The sequence below is a fragment of the Rhagoletis pomonella genome, unplaced genomic scaffold (genome assembly GCF_013731165.1).
Source record: "Rhagoletis pomonella isolate Grant_MI unplaced genomic scaffold, Rhpom_1.0 Rhpom_scaffold_00007, whole genome shotgun sequence".
NCBI classification, from domain to species: Eukaryota; Metazoa; Arthropoda; class Insecta; order Diptera; family Tephritidae; genus Rhagoletis; species Rhagoletis pomonella.
Window position 1 is genome coordinate 5,255,407 of NW_023458561.1, and position 23,397 is coordinate 5,278,803.

General features: G+C 34.0%; 1 protein-coding gene across 2 annotated transcripts in view; it reads right to left on the bottom strand.

The window, feature by feature from the left end:
- Nucleotides 1–20,533, bottom strand: part of LOC118742267 (protein phyllopod) — a 77,216-nt gene extending 56,683 nt beyond the window's left edge. For both annotated transcript variants that reach the window (XM_036474208.1, XM_036474207.1), the window contains exon 1: nt 20,139–20,533. In XM_036474208.1, the coding sequence (XP_036330101.1) occupies nt 20,139–20,276 (138 nt within the window). In that variant the 5' untranslated portion in view covers nt 20,277–20,533. The remainder of the gene's footprint in view (nt 1–20,138) is intronic.
- Nucleotides 20,534–23,397: the final 2,864 nt, after the last annotated feature.

Here is a 23,397-nt window from a genome sequence, read left to right on the forward strand (position 1 = left end):
AAATGTTTATATTACAAGTAAAAAGAGAAAAGCTATGAACTATTTTTATTATATGAAAAATTTGTACTTTGAATCTTTGACTATTTTATACTTTCGAGATTCTAACTCATAAAACTTTAATCTGTGTAGTTGTAGTAACATTGAACCACAGGATGCATCTTGAAGTTTTCTGGCAGCATTTTCATAAAATTTTCGCGAAGAAAAGCCTTGAATGTACTAAATGTGCGCTCGACGTAAGTTGATACAAGTGGAGCCCAATTTAAATATGGAACGTTTGAAACGTTCATATTATCAGGAATAAGGGCGTTTTCCTCGCCCTTTACAATTTTATCCACACCCCTTATTGTATCCAAGCCTTCGTTAGCTGAGAAAACGGGTTTGAATTTTTCCAACACCAATTTGGCAAGAGGTCTCTGCGCTTCTATAAGCCGCATGGGCAATGTGTATATTTTTTTAGTCTTTAAAAAAAATTTTAAATGCTATAATCACTTTTTTAAAGGTAAAAAAAGGCAAAAAAAGGCACATATCTTAAAAAAGGCAAATATCTTAAAAAAGGCACAAAAGGCAACATCAAATGTGTATATATGGAATCAGGGAAAGCTAAATCGTGGGCGTGCTTAATCGAATATACTCTATCTCTTTAGCAGAAAAAACGCAAATTTCCATAAAATCCGTCCCCTGCTTATAACGAACTTAATTTAAAAGTTTTTTGGAAATACATATTATGCAAAATAAAACCAAAGATTGTGTATTTTTTGCTAATTATCCATAGCATTGAGCCCGTATAAATTAACTTGAAACACCAACTTTTCGCGGAATTCTAATAATTTTTCGCGGTTTTTTAATGACTATCGTATTATTCAAATGCCATTTCAGGTACATACTATGTAGGTGTGTGCAAAGAACATAGAAATGGTGCACCATCGAATAGGGTTGACAGATTTTTTATGCGCGAAATCAGTACATTAGACTTTTTCATGCTAAAAAAATCAGTACTTTTCAGTACATTTTTATTCAAAGCAAAATTATGAATGTAAGTAACAGAAAATAATTTAAAACGTCGAGTTCTTGTTTTTAACAATATTTTGGTATATAAATTAAATATAGTTCATAAAAAATAAAAGTGTTATTCATTTTAACATGAGTGTACACTTCATTATACACAGGAGCCAATAAATGATTTTATATTTATGACATTTTTGAATAGCAATAATGAGATCATTCCCATTTTCAGTTTTTAAATAGTCAAGGAATTCTATAAATTTCATTTTAAAATTACTTTTAATTTGAAGTTCACTTTGAAAAATTTTAATTAGAAGCCTCTTCTCTCTCTGTCTCTTTGCTCCAGGAAACAAACTTTATTCTTAAGATCCTTTCATACTGTGAAAAGGAGTTCATCTATATTTCCCTATGGCTTAAATAATTTTTCAACTACGCAAAAACTGTGAAAGACTAAGAATTTTCTAAAAAGAGTATCTAACTCTATGGGCTGGTTTCTCCAACTCAACTTAACTTCGTTAAGCCAAATTTCTTGACTTAGTCAATAATAAGCTGTGTAAAACGTAGGCTAACTTTTTACTTAAGTCCGAAAAGTGGCTAAACTAAGTTAAGTTGAGTTGGAGAAACCAGCCCTATGTCTTGTATGCAAAACTCTTTTACAAAGTCAGTAAATTGAGACTTGATTGGTAAAAGCCATTCGAATATTTAAATTTATTTTTATTAAACTGAAAGTTATTTTCTAGATAACTAATAACACTCGACAAAAATTTAAGACTTCTTTTTAAATAATTTATGCTCCATCATATTATCGCAACTGGTAGGTACGTAACGATCCGGCGATATGCCCATAAAACGATTGATCTTTTTGTTGTATTAATTTCTTGGGCATATCAAACATTATCTAAAACATGTCAACTATAATTAAATTATTTTCTTCTTATTTTTTACAGTACAGTTTAAGGAAGTTCCAACGTTATCTAAAAACCTTAAGAAAATACTAAAGTATATTGTTTCAATAGGAAATTCAGTACAAATCAGTACAAATTTTGAAAAATCAGGACATTAGCGTACTGATTGAAGAAATAAATAAAATAAGTACAAGAGTTGAAAATTCAGTACTGTACTGATAAAATCAGTACGTCTGGCAACCGTACCCTCGAACTTTTACATGTTCTTTTGCATATGTAAAGACATGATTATTATCGGAATAACTCGAGCAGAATAAATGTATTTGATTATACTATTTTTCAAAGATTTAGTTATTGTATGTATACAAAAATTAGAAACTAACCAAAATTGGTTAAAAGTAACAAAACGGCAACACTAGGGTACAGTGTGGTAGCAAGATTACGATTACGCATTGATTGTTGGTGTCATTCGTCAACACCAGGTGCAACACAACACACTTACGGAGCAGCGCTGTTTGCCAGAAACCAATAAAAGAAAACTAAGAACCAGCTTGTAGACGATCGCATGAGAGCTCTGAATGAAACCTCAATGCCCATATCGTCGTTTAAAGTACAAACCAGCGTATCAACAAAATGCAAAACCGCGTATGTGAGGCTGCATAAATTATTTTCTAGAGAGAAAAGCACTCATATTTCAAAATTGTTCTCTTTTTAACCGACTTCCAAAAAAGGAGGAGGTTATCAGTTCGTCGGAATATTTTTTTTTTTTTATGTATGTTACCGCATAACTTTGGACCACGTCAACCGATTTCGATAATTCTTTTTGCATCGGAAAGGTAGTGTCTCAGAGGTGGTCCCATACTAATCTGGTTAAGATCCGATCAGCGGATCATGAGATATATATATATATTTTTTTTTATATGAGAGTTGAAGTCGGTTTTTTTTTGCTAAAAATTACTTGTTTATAAAGCAATTGCATTTCTGGCTAGTATATTTCAGGATGAATGGATAAGGATTGAGCCAAGAGCTTGTGTGAGCAAATCCAATTTTAGGCAAAAATTTTTAGCTACGCGGATTTGCAGAACGACGATACGCGGTTTTGTACTTTAACGACGATATGTACATACATATCATGTACATACATACATACCCAGTAGAAATCTTATGCATGCGACGGCGATTTTGGTGGTATTAACTTGCTGCTGTGTATGCATGCCAGTATAAATGGACTTTCATTTCCATTTAACACGTGTGGTTTCTCAGAGCGTACGCGTACTCTAAGTGCTCATTTACACACGGCGATTTTTGTTGCCACAACTCGACGTTTGCTGGAGAGAGCGTGACGAGGAAAGGAGCGGGGCACCGAGTTGCTCGTGCTCGGGCAACGCGCTTTGTGCTCTCGTTCGTCTGTGTAAATTGAACCGATGTCACAGCTGACAACAATTGCATAAACACAAATCGCCGTGTGTAAACGAAACGAGCAACACCAAAAGGGAATGTGAAAAATCGCGTGGACAAAAGTTTCCGTGTATAAACACAGTCTAACTTGCGAAAAATTTTTTGTTTTTATTATTTATTTTATATTTTTTTATTTTATTTTATTTATATATTTAATTTTACTTTATTTTATTTTCATTTGCTTTATTTTATATCACATTTCTTATTTTACTATTAGTTAATTTTAATTTTTAGAGATGAATTTTGTTAAAAATTCAACAACAACTAACTGAAAGTAACGTAAAAAAAATATAGAACTTATAAAAAAAAGAATGAAAAAGAAATAAAAAAAGTATACTGGCCGTGGGACTCGAACCCACGACCTTGCGGCTGGTTTATTCGCATTACTGCCGTCTGTAAGGGTGAAATTTTAATTTTCGTTTATGCTTATTAATTCAAATTAATTTTCTCCGTCTGTCTACCATATTATACTACTGCTGTATGCATATGGCTGTATTAATGTTTCAAACATGCAAACGCACTAGTATACAGGCATACAAAAATACACCTAATTAGTGCTTGCAAAAGTACTAATGCTGATACGATATATGTACATATAGGTTCATATTTCCATATGTAAATTCTACTTTTCCAATACATTTTAATATTTGGCACATACCCAATAAACACAACGAATTCGCCTCGAATTCGATACGAGCTGGTTTTCTCTGATAGAACTATCTAGACCACTGATGGGCACCGCCTTGCCCGCGGGCAAAGCTCTTTTAAGCTTTCTATATATTTTCTATAGACGCGAGCAGAGTAAACGCTCTCTCTGCCCGTCGCTGACCTAGACCATACTTCGCGGCGATAGATCGGTGAATTCGAATTCGTAGTAGCGTCACCTACCGTTAGCGAATCGAGTGTTACTAGTTTTTCAAATCGCTGGCGATTCAAGAATTTTTAATTTTTCTAATCGTTGGAGATTCTATAATTTTTAATTTTCGAATCGTTGGCGTTTCGAGAATTATTGATTTTTCCACTCGAGATTTCAGCTCGCTGGTGGCTTGAGATTGTAATTTTTTTCGATCCAAGTTTTATAGGATTAAAATAACTAGTTATTAAGAAAGTGAATCCGTATTCAATTTTTAACAGTATAATTAAACAGTAATTGTTATACATGTCAGATTTGTCCGGCACAATGTTTCTTGTAATTTGATTTTTTTCTTTAGTCGGTCTGCGCTATATTGGAAGAATTTCTGGGATACTTTATCCAATAAATCCGCCGAAATATCTTTGAATGTGACTTGGAATGCAGCTGAAATATAATAAAGTGGAGTTAAAATTAATAATTTGTTAGCTTAAGACCCTGGGTGCCTTTGTATATGCATTAGTGAATGGTATCAGAGCCGTTTATGTCATCCCCCACGCCAAAGGTGCCCTTATACTCAGAAAAAATTTTGCTAAATATATAACTCGAGCTCGCCTCGAATTCGAAACGAGTCCAAAAAATATATTCAAGGCGAATTTATACAAGGTGGTGTTGATGGCGAATTAAATTTTCGCCGCGGTACTAGGGAATGTCAAAATGATGTGTTTGTTGTAAACAAGGCGAATTCATTTTACAACAAACACATCATTTTGACATTAAGACGTACCTCGGCGAAAATCTAAATTCGCCATCAACACCATCGTGTATAAATTCGCCTTGAATATATTCGAGAAATTTATTTTCTCGAGTTCGTCTCGAATTCGATACGATCTCGCCCTCGTTTTTGTGTTTATCGGGTATGAGTACAAACAAAACGGTAGCATTTACATATGCAAATCCATATCATGTAAAAGCCCTGTTAGTGCCGAAAGTATTATCGCACAACACGTGCGTTCGCTAAAATTTTTGCACAAGACTAGGGATGCAAACGATGCATCGATATTTTTGAAACATCGATAATATCGGTTCAAAATTCGATGTTTGCCATCGATGTTTACAATTTCCTAAAATCGCTAAATTGACGATAGATCGATGACAGTTTCAGCGATGTTTTAACATACTTTAGTGTGACTGAATTCAACTTACCCATTGCTCCTAAAATTTTTTGACTGGCCATGAATTTTATAACTTGTTCTTTTGGGGAAAATTCAGAAATTCTGAGTATACTCTTATTTTTCCATATTAAAAATGCTTACTTACGGCATGCATTTTTATTTTATTTATAGGAAGGGTAAAGGAATGGAAAGTATTAAATTTTCCTTTTAATGTGACTAAAACCTAACAAATTTTGAAACATCGGAAACCATCGATATATCGATGTTTTTCTGGCGATGTATCTTAGCATCGATGTATCGATGTTACCCCCCAAAATTTGAATCCCTACACAATACTGAAAATATTACAAACATTTTGTGGTCGGCAATGCAGTGGTCGGCAATCAAACGATTCAATAAGTGAGACTGTGCGTTAAATGCACTGCTCAGCCACCGTTCTTCGTATACGTGTGAAACACACATGTACTCAGAGAGCGCTCAGTGAGCTATGGCTAGGGACACGATACCGAACCGAAAGTATCGATATGATACTCATTTAAAGTATCGCTGTAAAAATAACGGGTACCTATTAATATCGGAATAAAAAGACTCGATATCCCAAATATCGATACCTCCGAGGGTATTTCTGCCATGATAAAAAATACAATCGCCATTCAGAGTCGGCGTAAAGCTTAGGCTGGGTCGATTTTGTATGGGGAAAAATAAAAGTCGTTTGACCGCATTGTAATAGGTAGTATTATGATGTCTTAGGTCTAAGCCAATTGTTATTAGCCACGAAAGATTAATTTAAAACTTATCTTTAGCCCGCGCAATTGTGTCTAAGTGTATGAATATTGAAAATGAAACTTTGGCTTGCAATATCTATGGAATGCGTTATTGTTATAAACAGGACGATATATCAAATTAAGGACTATTAAATTTAGTACCTCACGTTCATTTATCATTTTTCAATAAGTCTACACGTTTTTAAGATATTAAGATAAAACTTACAAAAACTATAATTTTCCGTTATGAGTTTTCAATTCTTCATTACTTCAGCAACCAAGTGAGAAATACAAAAAAGTGAGACGAGATTTATTTCAGACGTTTTAAAGTTTTCGGATGTTTATATAATATTAAAATGACCATGGACTTGGTCACGCCGATTTGGTCAGTTTTCAAGATCGTGGTGAATGAATGTATTGTCAAAGATTAGGAATCGTTTGACAAGTTAATAGTAGTTCAAACATATAAGTATTTACATACATTAGCATAATACAATTAGTGTGAGAAACGCCTATTTTAAGTACATTTATGCAGTCTTGAAAATTGGTGCGGAATGGTTATTTAGTCGCCGAAGAAGCACATTTTTCGCGGTTTCTAAATTTGCCGTTATATGAAAGTAGGGGACGTGCAATAAGTGCTTAGATATACATAAATATTTTAGTTAATTCCATTATGTGAAAAAGTGACTGTAAGTAAATGCAATAGTCTTTAACATATCCTGGGAAATCCTTTTGAGGACTCTCCAATTGGACGATATTGCTTTGCATTCAGCTTGAACGAAAAAAGTCACTCCCAGGCACAGTTTTCTGTAATCCGGTTCTTTCATTTAAATGTTACTTATACAATTGAAAAGAAATCTTTTAGAAAAAAACTGGAGATCCACTTAAGTTTTTCGATATAACTTTTGTAATTGTTACTCGATCGGAACGTAATAATTAACAAATTGAAGGCGAGACTTACTGTTACTGATTTATGATAATAATATGATGAAAATCGTTCAGCTTATAAACAAATTATTTTAAAATAAAAAAATGTTGAACAAAATTCTTTGCCATTTTCCTATATTTGCAATTTTTATATTGTATGCATAAACATAAGTCAACTAATTAGTGTTTCTGTTCAGTGTTGCCATACTCATTTGCATAAACAAAATTTGTCCGTGATGATGGAAAATAATAGCTTATCTATTAGAGCTACCGAAATTTTTCCTAAATTTGAAAAAATTCGCAAACTATAGCTAATATTAAAAAAGATTAGAATATTTGGAAATAGCGATCTAAATCCACGCCAGCAATATTAATGCTGTTCTTTACATCTTTTGACAATAGGCCAATGCAATTATCAAGAGAACAATTACAATTTTCTTGAAAATAGATAAGTTTGAGATTAACGACAAGCTAAAGTGCTGCGAGAAATGATATTTCACTTTATGTTTTGCGTTAACGGATTCATTATCTAATAATATGCACCAACCCTTTTTACTGAACCCAGAATTTTTAACAAGAATTGGTCTTATTCGACTAGTGTGCTGTAGGTCACTTGGCGGTCGATGCGCGGGCTCTCACAATTAAAATAAAATACTAATATTTTGCAGGCTTGTTGTTGACTCCATGATACAATATATTTTCACTATTACCAAGGGATTTGAGAAAAATTAGATTTTCGACCCGCCCTAGTAAAGCTGCCTTTACATGAGGCGATTTTTTTACAGGCGATAATCGCATGCAAAAGTTGACTTGCTCTCTACTTTGAGGCAAGCGATTTTTGAATCACTATTTAAACGAACGATTTTTCCAGAGCAATGTTAAATCGCCTGGAAAATCGCCTCATGTAAAGGCAGCATAAAACAGTAGGGACGCCCTTTGTGGCACAATATCAAGGCGCACGCAACAAATCGGAGGAGAAGCTCGGCCAAACACTAACATCTTGTGTAAGCGCCAATCTTTTATTTGTACACGTAGAGATTGAGGTGTTGCCTTAAAACATCGAGACCGCTTGTTCAAATCCCACTTTATGCAATCCTAACAATAGTAAAAAATTTCTGTGCTTTAAAGCCGAATTTATGTCGGTAAGAATTGTTAAACAAATTAGGTCGATACGATACTAGCGTACGTATCGAGTAAAAAATATCGGTATCGAATTCCAAAAGTATCGATATGGTATCGTATCGTATCGAAATTCGTGTCCCTAGCTATGGCCTGTCGACCACTGCTGTATAGTAGTTAAATTTATAGAGAAATGTAGATACTTAGAACAACAACAAGTGCGTTCGCTTATAGTTCGCCAGAATTTGACTTTATTTCTGGAAATGCATGGCTCTAGAATTGTTCACACTTTTTCACTCTTACATAGTGTGACCAACTGTACTTCTTTCGGAATCACAGTACTTCTTTTTGAGCCGCTGTACTTCGTACTTCGAAGTATAGTCAAATATACTCCTTTTCAATATTTTGTACCACCTTTGAAGTTGAATTTTCTTTAACTGATTCCAAAAATTCTAATCATCTCAGTCAAAAAGGGTACACGCAGATCAACACATATGCAAATTATGACTGTCAATCACTTCACATATGTAGCTGACAAATTTCATTATGAGTGACTATTCAATCAATAAAAATTAAAAGGTGTTTAAGGGCCGGTCCACATAGAGCTTTCGCGTTGATTTTGGCGTTGGCGTTGGTTTGACAGAACACACATGTAAAGTAAGCTTGCTACAATGAACGCTTGGCACCGAATGCCTTGACCACTAAATTAACATAGTACGACAGATAAATAAATATTTCATATTTCATTCAATAAAATAAAGAGCTTTATTAAGGGAGATTTTGAAACAAATTTTCGATTTATGAAGCATTCTTTATTTTTAATACTACTCGGCTTTTTCATGGAAATTAAATTTATATTCTTATAACTCGAGTCTACATATCGCGTACTTTCTTCAAAGGTGTACTAATTCAATATTTACCTTATGTTGTCAATTTAACTGAATAAAGTTTTTCAAATAAACGACAACCCGCTTCAGAAGTACATACGACATTAAAGTTTCCTAAACCGCTTTAGATTAACAGGAGAATTGTAGTATTTAAGTTACTTTACCAAGTTAAATTAATACAATTTTTCAAACACGAGACAACCCCCCTTAAATATTCCCGGCAGTAAACTTTCCTAAACCTCATTATTTTGATACCCATATTTCAATATTTAATTTATCCTAGTAATTAAAATACCTAAAATTTTCAAACACGTGGCAACGTTCCCAAAAAAAAATTCGGCTGTGATCCTTTTGAAACCTCTTTACTTTGACAGCCATATTGCAATATTTAATGTATCTTATCGATTTAGCAAAACTGTAATTTTCAAACAGGTGGCAACTCTCTAATTTTTTTTTATATTTTAATTTAGACCTCAAGCAATACATCGGTGAAAACCGCTTTCTATTTCTATTTCTATACAGACAGACAGACAGTAAAAATTTCTTAAAATTCTTTAATTTTCTTCTGTTGCTCTTTTATAGACCCCGATATTAATTTTTCTTTATTATTTATAATGTAAAAGTTTTTTTATGTATAAAGATTTTCGGAAAATGGCCACTACACCGCCTACTTATGCTCGGTAAACATTTTATCGATTTCTACCAAGCCCCGTTCATTTATTTAAATATATCATTAAGTCTAATTGAGCATATTATCCAAAATGTTTGAAATTGGGGGGACACCCCCAGCTCTTCACGTACATAGTTTAAAGAAAGGTGAAAGAAACTATATTTAATACGTGCGTCGGTTGTTCGGCTTCGCCCCAACTTACAATACTTCTTTACTTGTTAATTAAAAAATTCGATTTGTTGATTTGGTACACTGTCAACGTTGTTGTATATTCTGCTTATACCATTTTTTCATTACTTTGGCTCTCAGGTCCTGTACTTCTTTAAGCTATGAAATAGTTGGTCACATTACTCATACAGCTTGCATACTTCATGAAGGCATACAACCGATTTCTACTGGGTATATATGTTCCAACACACGTGCATACGCACTTATGTGCATATGTACAAGTGTATGTATATAAAAAAGGAGGTATGCGTTAAACCGAAAACATCTGTCGTTTGTATCGCCAGCATCGCTTCAGTGGTACCTCGTTGCTGCCGCTACGCATTGTGCGGGTCTGAAGCAAAGCCGAATTATGGGACGACAGTAATAAAACCGCTGGCAGATGCGACATATGCTATGGTGTTGTGCAGCTCAGAAAGTAGATCGACATTAAAATCCAAATGCAACCGCCACCGCTCAGGAAAAATGCTTTTGCCACTTGCAGCTGCCACCGCCACTTGCAACATGATCATCACCTGTAATTATTGAGCGTGGAACTAAAATTTTGTATAAGTGTCTTTCTTTCCAGCTGCCACTGTTTACATATGTACACATGAGCGTGTGTGTGTATGACTTAGTATCGACCTTATTAAGGCACCTATAAACTGTTTATCGATGAGAACGCACAATGTCGATTGTTTGTACCGACTAGGGAAGCCAACTATTGCGGAATTCCCCGATTTGCGGGGAGTTTCCGTTTGCATGGGGAATCGGGGAGTGGACCGCTTTTTGTGGGGAATTTCAGTTTACGTGTGGAATCGGGGGATGAACTGGCTTTTTGTGAGGAATTAGGTGTAACTAATTATTTTCTTTTTTGCTTCACTAATTTCATAATGAGTTAAAAATGTTGCATAAGAAATACAACTGCTACTAAAAGTACTGATTTTGCAACTCTGCCAAATTATGCAAATAACCGTTGATTTTTTATAATTATCTTTGTCGCATTTGCTTTCCTATAGTGAATAAAACAATTTAGTTTTAAATGGAAGAAAACCGCAACCGACACCAAACAAAATTCTAAAGGGAAATTTTTAGCCACTTGAAACTTCCACTTTATTATACCAGAATTGAGTGTGCTACAATACTGCATACCCAAAATCTTTCTAGGGAATCGAAGTAAACAAGCTCGAAATTTTTACGAAAGTTTGTTGAAATTTTTTAATATTACACAAAGTTTGAAACTTCTATTTATACGGTTTTTATTGGAGAATGAATATTTTTATAAAAAAACTCAAATGACATAAAAATATTGTGAAAACTTGTCAAAATTTGGTGCGACTAAAATTTTTTCGGCCACTGCATGTATGTAAGTATTATATGTACATTTTTTATTCTTTATTTGAAAATTAACTTTGCAAAAGTTTGGTTTGATTTATGAATACATAGGGAAATTACATTTATAAATAAACAGAAAGACCAGCAATATATCAAAACACAAATTGTGGGGAATTTTACGAAAAAATTAGTTGGCTACCCTGGTACGGATTAGAGGTTTACGCCGACAGGCGGCGGCGGCGACGCCGGCGCGTCTGGAAACGCCGGCGCTACTGCTCATAAGGTAGATTTCAAAGAGTCATGAGGCTACTAATCTTATCATTTCAACTCGTCAGCGTTAGGCATTCGCCATGCCAATTATTCTATTATTATAATTCTATTTATTTCATTATTGAATTAGTTTTAAATTTAAATATTGTTACTTCCTACTTGAATTAAAATGTTGAGTGTCTGGCGCTAATTGATGGGCGAACAGAAGAAGGTCTGAGGTATATACATACATACACACACGAATCTCTATGTTCTCTACAGATCAGTATGTACTATTTAAATTTAAAGAAATAAAAAACCTTTAAAAGTTTAGTTATTGGGGTAATTTATGTCGCTCTCAATAAATTTTTGCAATAATCTTATCAACCGTTATGTTAAATTACGGAGTTCTTACGATTTTTTGCGGATTACATATTGAAAACAAGGTTGGTCTACTTTTTTTCCAAAAGTTTAACCCATCAACTCGAACCAGAACGGGCCTTTTTGACCCACTGTTGAAAAAAATGGCTTATAGATGGTTAACATTTCTACTAAAATATGAAGCGCCAAATTTTTCTAAGGAGAACCGAATGTAATGAAAAATAATACAAATGTTTACCATAAAGAGGGAACTTTAACCCTGTGTAGAAAACATTGCGATGCGAGGGAGCCAAAACCTTCCTGGAGTTTGACCACCACTAAGGAATGCTAACGTAATTTTTACACAGCCACCTAGCACTGGTATACGTATGTGGCACCCCAGAATAAAATAAATTACGAATGTAAATATTAGCAAAAAATGTGTTTGTTTAAAATATTAAAAAATACATGGAAAAATCAACTTTTCTTTGTTTTATCTCCAATAATTGAGTAGTTAGATGCAAAGAGGTCTATTATAACTGCTTTCTGAGATATTGGCGTTAAAGTTTTTGATGTGTTATAACTTTCTTGTTGTTGTAGTAGGTGTAAAAAAGTAGTATTGTTGTAGTATTGAAAAGAATTGTCTACTGCGGAAAAAAATCGTTAGATTACCAGTATTCGACACTAATTTAACTGTAATAAACGCTTTCGTCGAAAAATATGTTACGCATGGTTTTTCTGCGTTACGCTATTTTTGGAAAAATAAAGGTGATCATATTCTTGTCCAGTGGCCCAAATCATGCAAAAAAACTGATTTAAAATTGTAATTTTCATTTCGTAAAATTGTGTTTTATACAAGTAGTATTTAGTTCCTTCAAACGATCTATTCAATGTACATACATCATGAAAATTTTGTACAAAATTCCTTAGGCGGCGCGTGAGGAATTACAAAAAACGGCGGCGGCGGTGGCGGCGGCGGGGTTCGGCGGCGTATACCTCTAGTACGTATGTACAGACATATCATAAAGTACAAAACAGCGTATCGTCATTCTGCAAAACCGCGTAACTAACATTGGCTGCCAAGAATTGGATTTGCTGACACAAGCTCTTGGCTCATTCCTTATCCATTCGTCCTGAAATATACTAGCCAGAAATGCGATTGCTTTATAAAAAAGAGAACCATTTTCAAATATGAGTGCTTTTGCTCTCTAGAAAATAATATTTACAACTTCACATACGCGGTTTTGCATTTTGCTGATACGCGGTTTTGTATTCTGTTGATACGCGGTTGGCACTTTAAACGACGATATGTATGTATGTCTACATTATGAGAGCAGGCATGGTAACTTATTCGATCTGGTGAGCACTATGATTTGTTATATACACTTAAAATATTAACTTATACTTGTTGATCAGTGTTGTCACCAGTGTTACCAGAACTTTTCAGGGCGACCGGCTAGATTGGACAAAAAAAAGGCTAAAAACGGCTAAAATGTTTCAACCAGAATAAATTTTTTTTAAATACATAAACAACAATTAGAAAGACTAGTAAATCCATTGAACTTTTTTTTTTGTTGATAAAGATTATACGTAGCTAAGCTTTACATCAGAAGTCATGTTTGTATTACTTAAATATAAAAACAGAGATAAATTACAAACTTATGGCGTTTTATTTTCTATTAAACAATTTTGCCTTCTTATAAATATTGGATCATTTTCAGTAGGTTGCTTTTTGTCCCACTAAATGGCTATATTAGCTGAAAGTATGGCACTTTTGCTTAGTCGGAGGGCAACATTTTGAGAAATGAACACGTAAAGCTGTGACAGCAGAAGGTAGTTTAATTTATTGACATTCGTTGTTGTTTCGACCATTTCACTTTTAACAAGTTTATGACATTTAACTAAAATCATGCCACCAGATTCACTAGCAGAAAAAATTTTGTTTCTTAAAAAGTAGAAAAAAATTTTAAGTTAGTGAAGTTGGATGAAAATCAGGGACGTGAACCGGTTTTGAATCGAACCGGTTTTGAACCGGAAAACCGCTTTTTTCTATTAATTAACTGAACCATTAACCGAACCGAAATTTTTCACAAATGTTTGATCCGAACCGAAAACCGAACCACTTTCTTTAAAGGTTTAAACGTTCGTTTCAACCAGTTTTCAATAGACAAATGTACCCACTTTTTTTTCTTTTGGTAAACATGGTAATACCTACCATGTTTTTTTACCATGTGACAATATCAAATGTAAAGGCATCCCATCTCACTTGACTCTTAACCTTGCGCGTTGTTGCACTTGACACTGGACACTTAAATTTGCGCGTTATTTTTTTGTTTTTCGAACCGTTGAACCGGACCTAAACCCCGGTTCAAAGACCAAAAAAACCGCTTTGACGAACCAATCCAAAAGTGCAACAACGGTTCGAACCGCTGAACCGAACCGACCAAATTTTTCATCCGGTTCACGTCCCTGATGAAAATGTTAAAAGTGTTGCGCGTTTCCAAACTGCCAGAATTCGGTACACCTGAGCAAACATTCGAATATAAACTTGTTTGCTTTTCCGAGGTAGGGTACGTAGTTTGATAACAAATTGCTGACGCTAAATATCTTTAAACCTCTGAAAGATGTACCATTATCCGTGGAACAGGAAAGAGGTCGAGTTAAAATGATGCCTGCAGCTTGTAACAGTACCAATTTTTGGATTCTCGGAATTTCCTGATAAAGATGTGGTGCTGCTAGAAATATATATACAAAAATATAAGCACGAAACTATGTAAATATTTGTCACAAGAATTATCCACATAAGATGAAAACTACTGCAGTTTCATTTTATAAAATTTAAAAAGTATGTTTGCACCATGTATTGTCTTCCCAGAGAGTTTTGCTCCACATCGAAATTCGCGCCCTTTTATTTTCTAAGTATAGCGAATAAAACTTCACACTTAAATTTAAGACATTCATAAAAAAAATTGTATGAAGAAAATCCCCGCTACGTTCTCCCAAATACTGGGACCCAAAATTGAAGTAAGTTTTGCCTATTTTTCTTTAGTTTATTTAATATGTGTTTATTATTTTTTATGAATATGTAGCTCATTACTTAACAAACAACATATACTACAAAGAGATTTCACCCTTGGTGTAAAATTTATGAAAATTCTGCAAAATTTCAGCAAAACTTGTAACTTTTTAATCTGCTAAAATGACGCGTCCCAGTTAATGTGTATTTGGGTCACTCACTTAAAACAAAAAACATTGAAATCGGCTCACTATCTGATTGTTTTTTCAATTTTATATAACACAGTCCGACATGAAACTTTTCTCAAAGATAAGACTAGCCATTTCTAATATATTTTGGAGCACTAAATTTGTAAAAATAAAAACTTGTATATTTGAATTTTAATAAAATAAGGCGAAGAGCAAAATCGGCTAAAAACGGCTATTTTTTTTTTGCAAAACGGCTAACAAATTGACTGCCGGCTAAATCGAATTTTTTCCGGCTGTTTGCTGTCGCAACCGGCTAAATCTAGCCGGAAAACGACTAAAATGGCAACGCTGGTTGTCACTATTTATCTTTTCCGACCAAATTTGGTCGCTTCTTTTACATTTGGTAGGTTGGTAGGCAAAGTAAGATTTTGGTCGGATAGATGAATTAAGTTTTTAAACTCTTAATTATAAAAATATATATTTCAAACATTATTTTGCATATAAATAGTTGCCAATGGTACCTTTTAAAACATTTGCCAATCGTTCCTTTAAAAGTAAGAAACCAAATTGGTTTGGCCACTGATGGAGCCAATGTTATGGCTGGAGACTTGGGCGGGCTGAAAACATTATTGAGTGCAGAAACCGATTTATTTTATATAAAGTGCGCATGCCCCTCACTTCACCTTTTCTCAAGCTACGCTTGTAAAAAATTTCCGAAAAATATTGAGACACTGTGCCGCAATTCAACAATTATTTTTTGTATGGAGAAAATGCGCAACACCTTCCACTAAAAAAATTACCAAAAATCAATAGGGGTATTCTCTGAGTCTTGCAAAGCCCTTGCACGGTGCACGGATTGCACGGTTTGCAAAGCTGTCCCATACGAAAACCGGTTTTTACCGTGCAATCCGTGCACCATGCAAGGGCTTTGCAAGACTCAGAGAATACCCCTAATGCGATTTTCTTGCGACTTCAAACTTGCACGTTATTATACTAAATTTGAATGGGCTATAAAACTGCATACTTATAATTTTTCTAAAAAATCTGAATAAAAAGTTGCAAATTAGTGTGCAAATTACATGCATTTTCCTGAGTTTTGCACAAAGTTTAGAGACTTTATAATTATCGTCGTTTAAAGTGCAAAAGCGCGTATCAACAAAATGCAAAACCGCGTATCAGCAAAATGCAAAACCGCGTATGTGAAGTTGTAGAAATTATTTTCTAGAGGGTAGAAACACTCATTTTTCAAAATGGTTCTCTGTTTTATAAAGCAATCGCATTTCTGGCTAGTATATTTCAGGACGAATGGATAAGGATTGAGCTAAGAGCTTGTGTGAGCAAATCCAATTTTTGGCAGCCAACGTCAGTTACGCGGTTTTGCAGAATGACGATACGCGGTTTTGTACTTTAAACGACGTTATGTCTTCTTGTGTAGAATTTGCATATTTTGCGAAAAATTCATTGTGCCAATTCGGCCCTGTATATAGATTCTTTTCCCACAGTCCAAAGAGGATACATGAACTGAAGGAATTTCAGCACTACTGTTCGGTAAAACCCCACAAAATTTTGGGCATATCTCAAAAACGATGGCTTTCACTAGACAGCATTGTGTTAAGAATAGTTGAGCAATGGGATGGTTTGAAACTTTATTTTATTTCCTGCTTTTACGAAGTAAACGGTATGCGATCTGCAGATTTGCCCATAATAAACAATCTTAACAAAGAGTTCCAAGCTGAAAGCTCCGTTTGCCATACTTATATGCAACTATAAAAGCGCATTAGGGGTATTCTCTGAGTCTTGCAAAGCCCTTGCACGGTGCACGGATTGCACGGTTTGCAAAGCTGTCCCATACGAAAACCGGTTTTAACCGTGCAATCCGTGCAATCTGTGCACCATGCAAGGGCTTTGCAAGACTCAGAGAATACCCCTATTATCTCTTAATTTTGAGTAACTTTATTAAAAACGATGTGAATCAGTAACAATATTAATTGATTTAATTGATTTTAAAAATGATAATAATCATATTAAAATATCCGACATTTTTCCCCATCTCATAGATTGCGATCCTGATATAATAACTAGAGATGGGCAAAACACGTGAGTTTCTACGAGACATACTTTGTCAGGCTTTTTCACACGTAAGCGTGAGAGGTTTTGAGAGAAAAATTACGTAACTTCCGTGATCGTGCGTGACTGAAATTTTGGCTGGCGTGAGCGTGCGTGAGAAAACAATAATTGTGACCATGATACAAAAAAGAAGGTAGTTTCATTTAATGACATACGTTGTTTTTGTTAACCATTTGTCTTTCAATAAAATTATGACATTTCATTAAATTCATGCTACCTGATCAGGAGCAGTAATTTTTTTTTTTTTTTAAGCAGAAGATTCCATCAGTCCACTCAAAGACGTCGAATATGATGAACCTGAAAATTAATGCATAATCTCAAAAAGGGGGTTGACGAAACTAGGTTTCAGAACTGATGAAGAAAGTAATCAAAATTATAATTATGCTAATTACTTATCGGAGGGCGGTCTGCGCAATTCAAGTTTTTTGCATACATTGGAAATTTTAAATTCAAAATTTGTTGAAGTTAATGGTGATACGCTAACCACAAAGCCCAATTTTTTGCAAAATCTGATGAGAAATTTAAAAGTAAATTTTCACGAATTTCATGTGAACAAATAAAATAATTGTTCCCAATTTGTTTTTGTTTTGCATGTTAAGTTATGAGAACAATTTATTCACATGGAATTGGTGATTATAAAAGTATTTATTTGAAAAGAGAATTCTTTAGAACTAGATTTTTAAATTTCAAGATTGCATACAAAATAAGAAAATGAAAAATAACAACGTAATGCTCTCGTCTCCTTTAACATTACATATTTTATATATTTTTAATAAAAAGGTGCGAACCACGTAAGTAAAAAAATTACCAAGCTCTGATAATGATTTTTCATTTGATATATTATTAAACTGGTATAAATGTGGGAAAGAAAATACTCCGATTTATTTTAATATTATAAAAGTGGTATGGCCGTTGAGAATGCTCACAATTTATGAAACTTCAAAAAATTTTATTATCCGTCAAAAGTTGTTTATTGAAACTACCTTCTTTTTGTATCATGATTGTGACGATGTTTTAAAATTTTGGGAGAAAGCTAAAGATTTTCCACTTCTTAGAAGCTTTTCAAGGCAAATTTTAAACATAACAGCTAGCTCAGCAACTATTGAAAGAGTTTTTTCTGTGTCAGGCAGAATTTTAGAAGAAAGAGGTACACGACTGCTAGGTGATTAGAAGAAAGAGGTACACGACTGCTAGGTGATAACCGCGACAAAATATTATTTTTAAACAAAAATATGAGCGGTCATTTTAAAATTACATCAAATGAATATGGATGTGAATTATTTTCTTTACTCTGAACACATATGTACTTATATCTGACATTAAAAAATAAAACATAATAGTGCGTTCATCCCAGGCAAGGCGTTTGGCCAAACTTTTGTAACAATATTTATACAAAATTCTATTTATATAAAAAGGGTGAAATGGTTAAAAATTAACATATTCGTCTAATTTGGTTACTTTAAGATATAAAAATAACATACCCAGTTCCCCGAAAAATGTGCCTCTTAAGCCGAAATTCCCTGCAAATCGGGGAATTTCCCGCGAGTTGACAAGTTGAAGGCTGAGTTCCAAGTTGGTATATTGCAAAGCTTCCGCCTTTTTCATTTCTAAACTGTAATTGATGTAAATGACCATTTGCGCAACTAAGTTCGAATTCGGCATTTGAACATGGTTGCGCATATTAGACATTTCCATCAGCTGTAGTTAGGAAATAAAGGAGGCTGATGCTTTGCAATATATCTACCAACTTGGAACTCAGCCTATTTAACTATGCTACATGGGTTTATCACCCGCACTTAACCTACCTGGGAAGACGCATACAGTATTACCTACAGTTGTACATAAATATGTATGTAGTTCACCCAATGTGCCGCTACTACTTATGTACATAAAATGTATAAATTGCCACTGAGCAAAACTACTTGAGAAAAAAGCATTAGTTTATTGCACGAGTGCAACACCGTACACGTGATAGCAGTAAAACTTCTTAAAAAAGCACAGGTGTGCGCACCACACCCGGTAGAAATCTTAACAAAAATTTAACTACGAGGCAATCAGACGAATACAGTTGTTTATTGTATCCAAAGTTGGTAAGTTTTTATCATTTCTCATAATTTTTTTTTTTTCGAATACAAAGGATATGATCATTCTTTTTCGTTTTATTCCGTAACATAACATAATTTATTTGAGAAAAATAAAACATATAGATTATTGTTTGTATTTTCGTCGATTTTAAATTTGCTACCACAAATTAATTGATATCAAATAAAACGCCTCTCTGAGGTAAAATTTTCGAGTGACGAAAGTTGAACTAGAAACACAAAATTTATGATATCAATTTCGTGACGAAAATTATACGCATTTTTTAACTGACTTGGAAACGTACCGAAAATCTTTTTTTATTTATTCGTAACGTTGCGAAATTCCGTCTACTGCTAGAAACACAAAATAAAGAAAACAGAACTTTTTCAACGATTCGTATGAATAAAAAAGATTTTCCGTACGTTTCCAAGGCAGTTAAAAAATGCGTATAATTTTCGTCACGAAATTGATATCATAAATTTTGTGTTTCAAGTTCAGCTTTCGTCACTCGAAAATTTTACCTCAGAGAGGTGTTTTATTTGATATACCTATTCCGCTTGTTCGAATATCCTTCGCATACATCCACATGCATGTATTCATATGGATGTATACATAATTATACTGCTGGAGCTTCATATAGTGACTCACACCAAACTATCGATTTTTTGTGTGTCTAGAACGTTTGCAAAAGGTTTCACATTCACATATATGTACATATGTATGTACTTAAATTTTTTTGTTTATTTATTCTAAGTACTTTCAAGATTGCACATACATTGTTTGTACATAATTGGTTGGTCTACTAAATAAGTTAACACACCTGGAATTTGAACTTGGCTTGAATCAATTCTACAATGTTTGGTCCATTTCGCGGTTCATATATGTTAATGGTTTGATTTGTGTGGCAACCGCAGATAAGACAAGTTCGCTTTAAATATTCGGATGCTTTTTCTGACATCTTTCTCCTTTGTATTAGAAGTTAAAACTTATACTTCGAATCAGTTCGATATTTGGAAATAATTTTCACTAACTCTTATTAAATTGTCTAAAAATTAACGATTTTTCGTCTACTTCACATTTGTTAAAAGAGGATACACAAAATCGTTCACACGCGCGGCGAGGTACTGCAGGAGAGTGATGTACGTATCAAGCGGCTGTCGTTGCCGTATACTATCGGATTCACAACGATAGGCAGCGCGGACAACCGACACGTCCTTAACTCCAGGCAAATTACAAGCGAATGAGGAATTCATAACGAGAGCTGTACATACAATAGCCTACTGCCTCATTATCAGCTTGCAGCTGCTGGTCTTTTGGTTATACACAGCGTTCGTATTTTACTCCGATCTGAGTAGATTCACTTCGGATTTTAAGGCATTTTAAAATCGACTCCTCTACTCCGCTTGTCTTTAAATGAGGGCTATTTTTTGCAGTCAACCCACGATTTTCTGTAAAAAAAAATTAAATTAAGTAAACACTTATTGCTGAAAGGACTTAATAAATGCGTCCACATAGTAATTTCGTTTTTTTATTTAATTTCGCAGGTATCGTTCTACAAAAGGTCTTATACTTACATATGTTCTACTTTATATGACTATGTATTTCTAACTAAACACGTAACATATTATTCTTAAATTAGTTCGGGTTTTGCTTTTGCATCATAAATATTTAAATCATTTCCTATTTCATACAACTCAGCTGAAATTTAAAAAAGAAGTTTGGCGCTTTTCCTGGTTAAGGACCCTTACAGGCCTATTCTGCGTTGGTAACAAAAATTTTGTTACCGGTTAGTAAAGTTACTGTCAATTTTTAAACCCTTTTCGTATTCTCCACACTCATGTAACCGGTAAATTTTGTTACCATCTCATGAACAGGTAACAAAATATTGCCCCGTGAAATATGCAACAACAGAATTTCAACAAAACTCCATAGCTGAATTGCTGAATAAATTAAAACGTTACCAAGGTAAATAGAACTGCGGTTGCAAGAAGTGGTGACAATTGTTGGTAACAAAATTAGCTTGTTACAAAATATTCGGTTTCAAGCAGAATAGGCAGATTAGTGAAATTTTCCGCTTCATGCAAAATTTTCCATTTTTAATTCGCATGAAATAAAAAATGGAAATCTACTACGTGAATTAATTTTTTTACTCCGATTTTACGAGTGATTTACTTCTGAGTCGAGTTTCGGTAGTTCGAACCCTGTTTGTACATGTTTCCTTTCATTTGGCTACTCAGGGCCAGCGCTGCCATTTTAGCCGTTTTCCGGCTAGATTTAGCCGGTTGCGATAGCAAACAGCCGGAGAAATTTCGATTTAGCCGGCAGCCGATTTGTTAGCCGTTTTGCAGAAAAAAATTAGCCGATTTTGCTATCTGCCCTGTTTTCTTAAATTTCAAATATGTATATATGTTTCCATTTTTGACTAACCGACCCAAAATCTGTTAGAAATGGTTACTAGCCTTATCGTGGAGAAAATTTTCATGTCAGGCAAGGTTGTATGAAATTGGGCCGATTTCGCTTATTTTTATTTTAAACGAAGAAGGGATTTTCTTCATAAAATGTTTGTTATAAATGTCTTAATTTTAAGTGTGAAGTTTTATACGCAAACTTAGAAAATAAGAAATTGTTTCACTGTTAAGACACTTAAGATGCGTTTGTGTTTGGATATAGTGCCAACAAACAGAATAAATATTACATGTAGATATTTCTAGCCTAGAGCATGTAGCGCATATTCAATTCTGCCTAGATTACAAAACATCATTTTTGCCCACTCCGAAAGGTTTAAGGTAAGGGAAAAATTGATATTTTCAAGGACTATGTACACATATGTATTTTTTAAACAAACTTGTTTGCTGAGAACTTATTTAAATTCCAAAAACCGAATGCCAACTTGAATTAAAGGAACCAACACTGAAGTGAGTCAAAATGAAAATAAAAGAGCACAAATTTCTATGTAAAGCAAAACTCTCTGGGAATCCTACGAGACATCTGCCGGTCATATGGCCGGTCATCTAAATGGGAGATCTGCAGTCTTTTGGCATCATATTTTACATCAGAATTGCAGGGATTTCTGAAAAATCTGACCAGTTCTTCTGTGTAACTGTAATTTTGCATCCCTTGTCAACAAATGGCCTCGGTTGATGTTAACTTAAGGTCGTTGTTTTACTGCCTTAAAATTGAAGGGAAATTTGTACAGCGCTTTTTATGTGTACTGGTTTCTATTTGAGTGGATTGAGAATCGGTCAGTCTTAAAAGGCCTTGTAGGGAAGACAATAGGTTTGTTCGCCGAAAATCCAGCGAGAATTATCACTCAAAATATCAGATAGTAAGAAAAAATGCTCCCAAATTCTCTCTCATGTAGAGAAACTTGCAATTTTCTGTACGAACGCAAATTTGCAAGTTTTTCTGCCAGCTAGTGTCCACTGTTGCATTTCAAACGAAAGAAATTTGTATAGAATTTTTAAAACTCTTTCAGAGGGGCAAAAAACAGGATCAACGTGTATATATCTTGTCAGTCCGACTTTCTTCAACATACGTTTCAATTTCTTTGTCGGGTTTACTATATCGATTCTGGTTGAGATTGCATTCCGATTAAGAATACAGTTTTTTTTTGCCGAGTACCTTTCAAATCATTGGAATTAACTAAATTAATTAAGTTAACAAGTATTAACTTACATTTTTCATTTTAAAATCGCTGCAGTTTGTAAATTTTTAAATTTAACGAATTTGTTTATTCCAATTATCGTCGACAAAAAATCCAACCATGTGCCACAATCATAAGTTTTTCCTAATTGCAAATTCTTGCTGGCAAAATTTTTTCCGGCTTGAATTCGTAACTTCTCTCCATGAAATAGTATTTTTACTCCTGATTTATTTAAATAAAACATGTGAAATTTAGTTGAAACATTTTAGCCGTTTTTAGCCGGTTTTATTTTATTTATTCTGGCAACACTGCTCAGGGCCTGTGCCAATCGGTAACTTTTTTCTCCATGGTGAGACAGGGTGGAAAAATTTGCTATGGTGTACAAATAAATTGAATTTTGCTGTGCCAAATGCAAAGTAAAATTTTGACAGTTGAA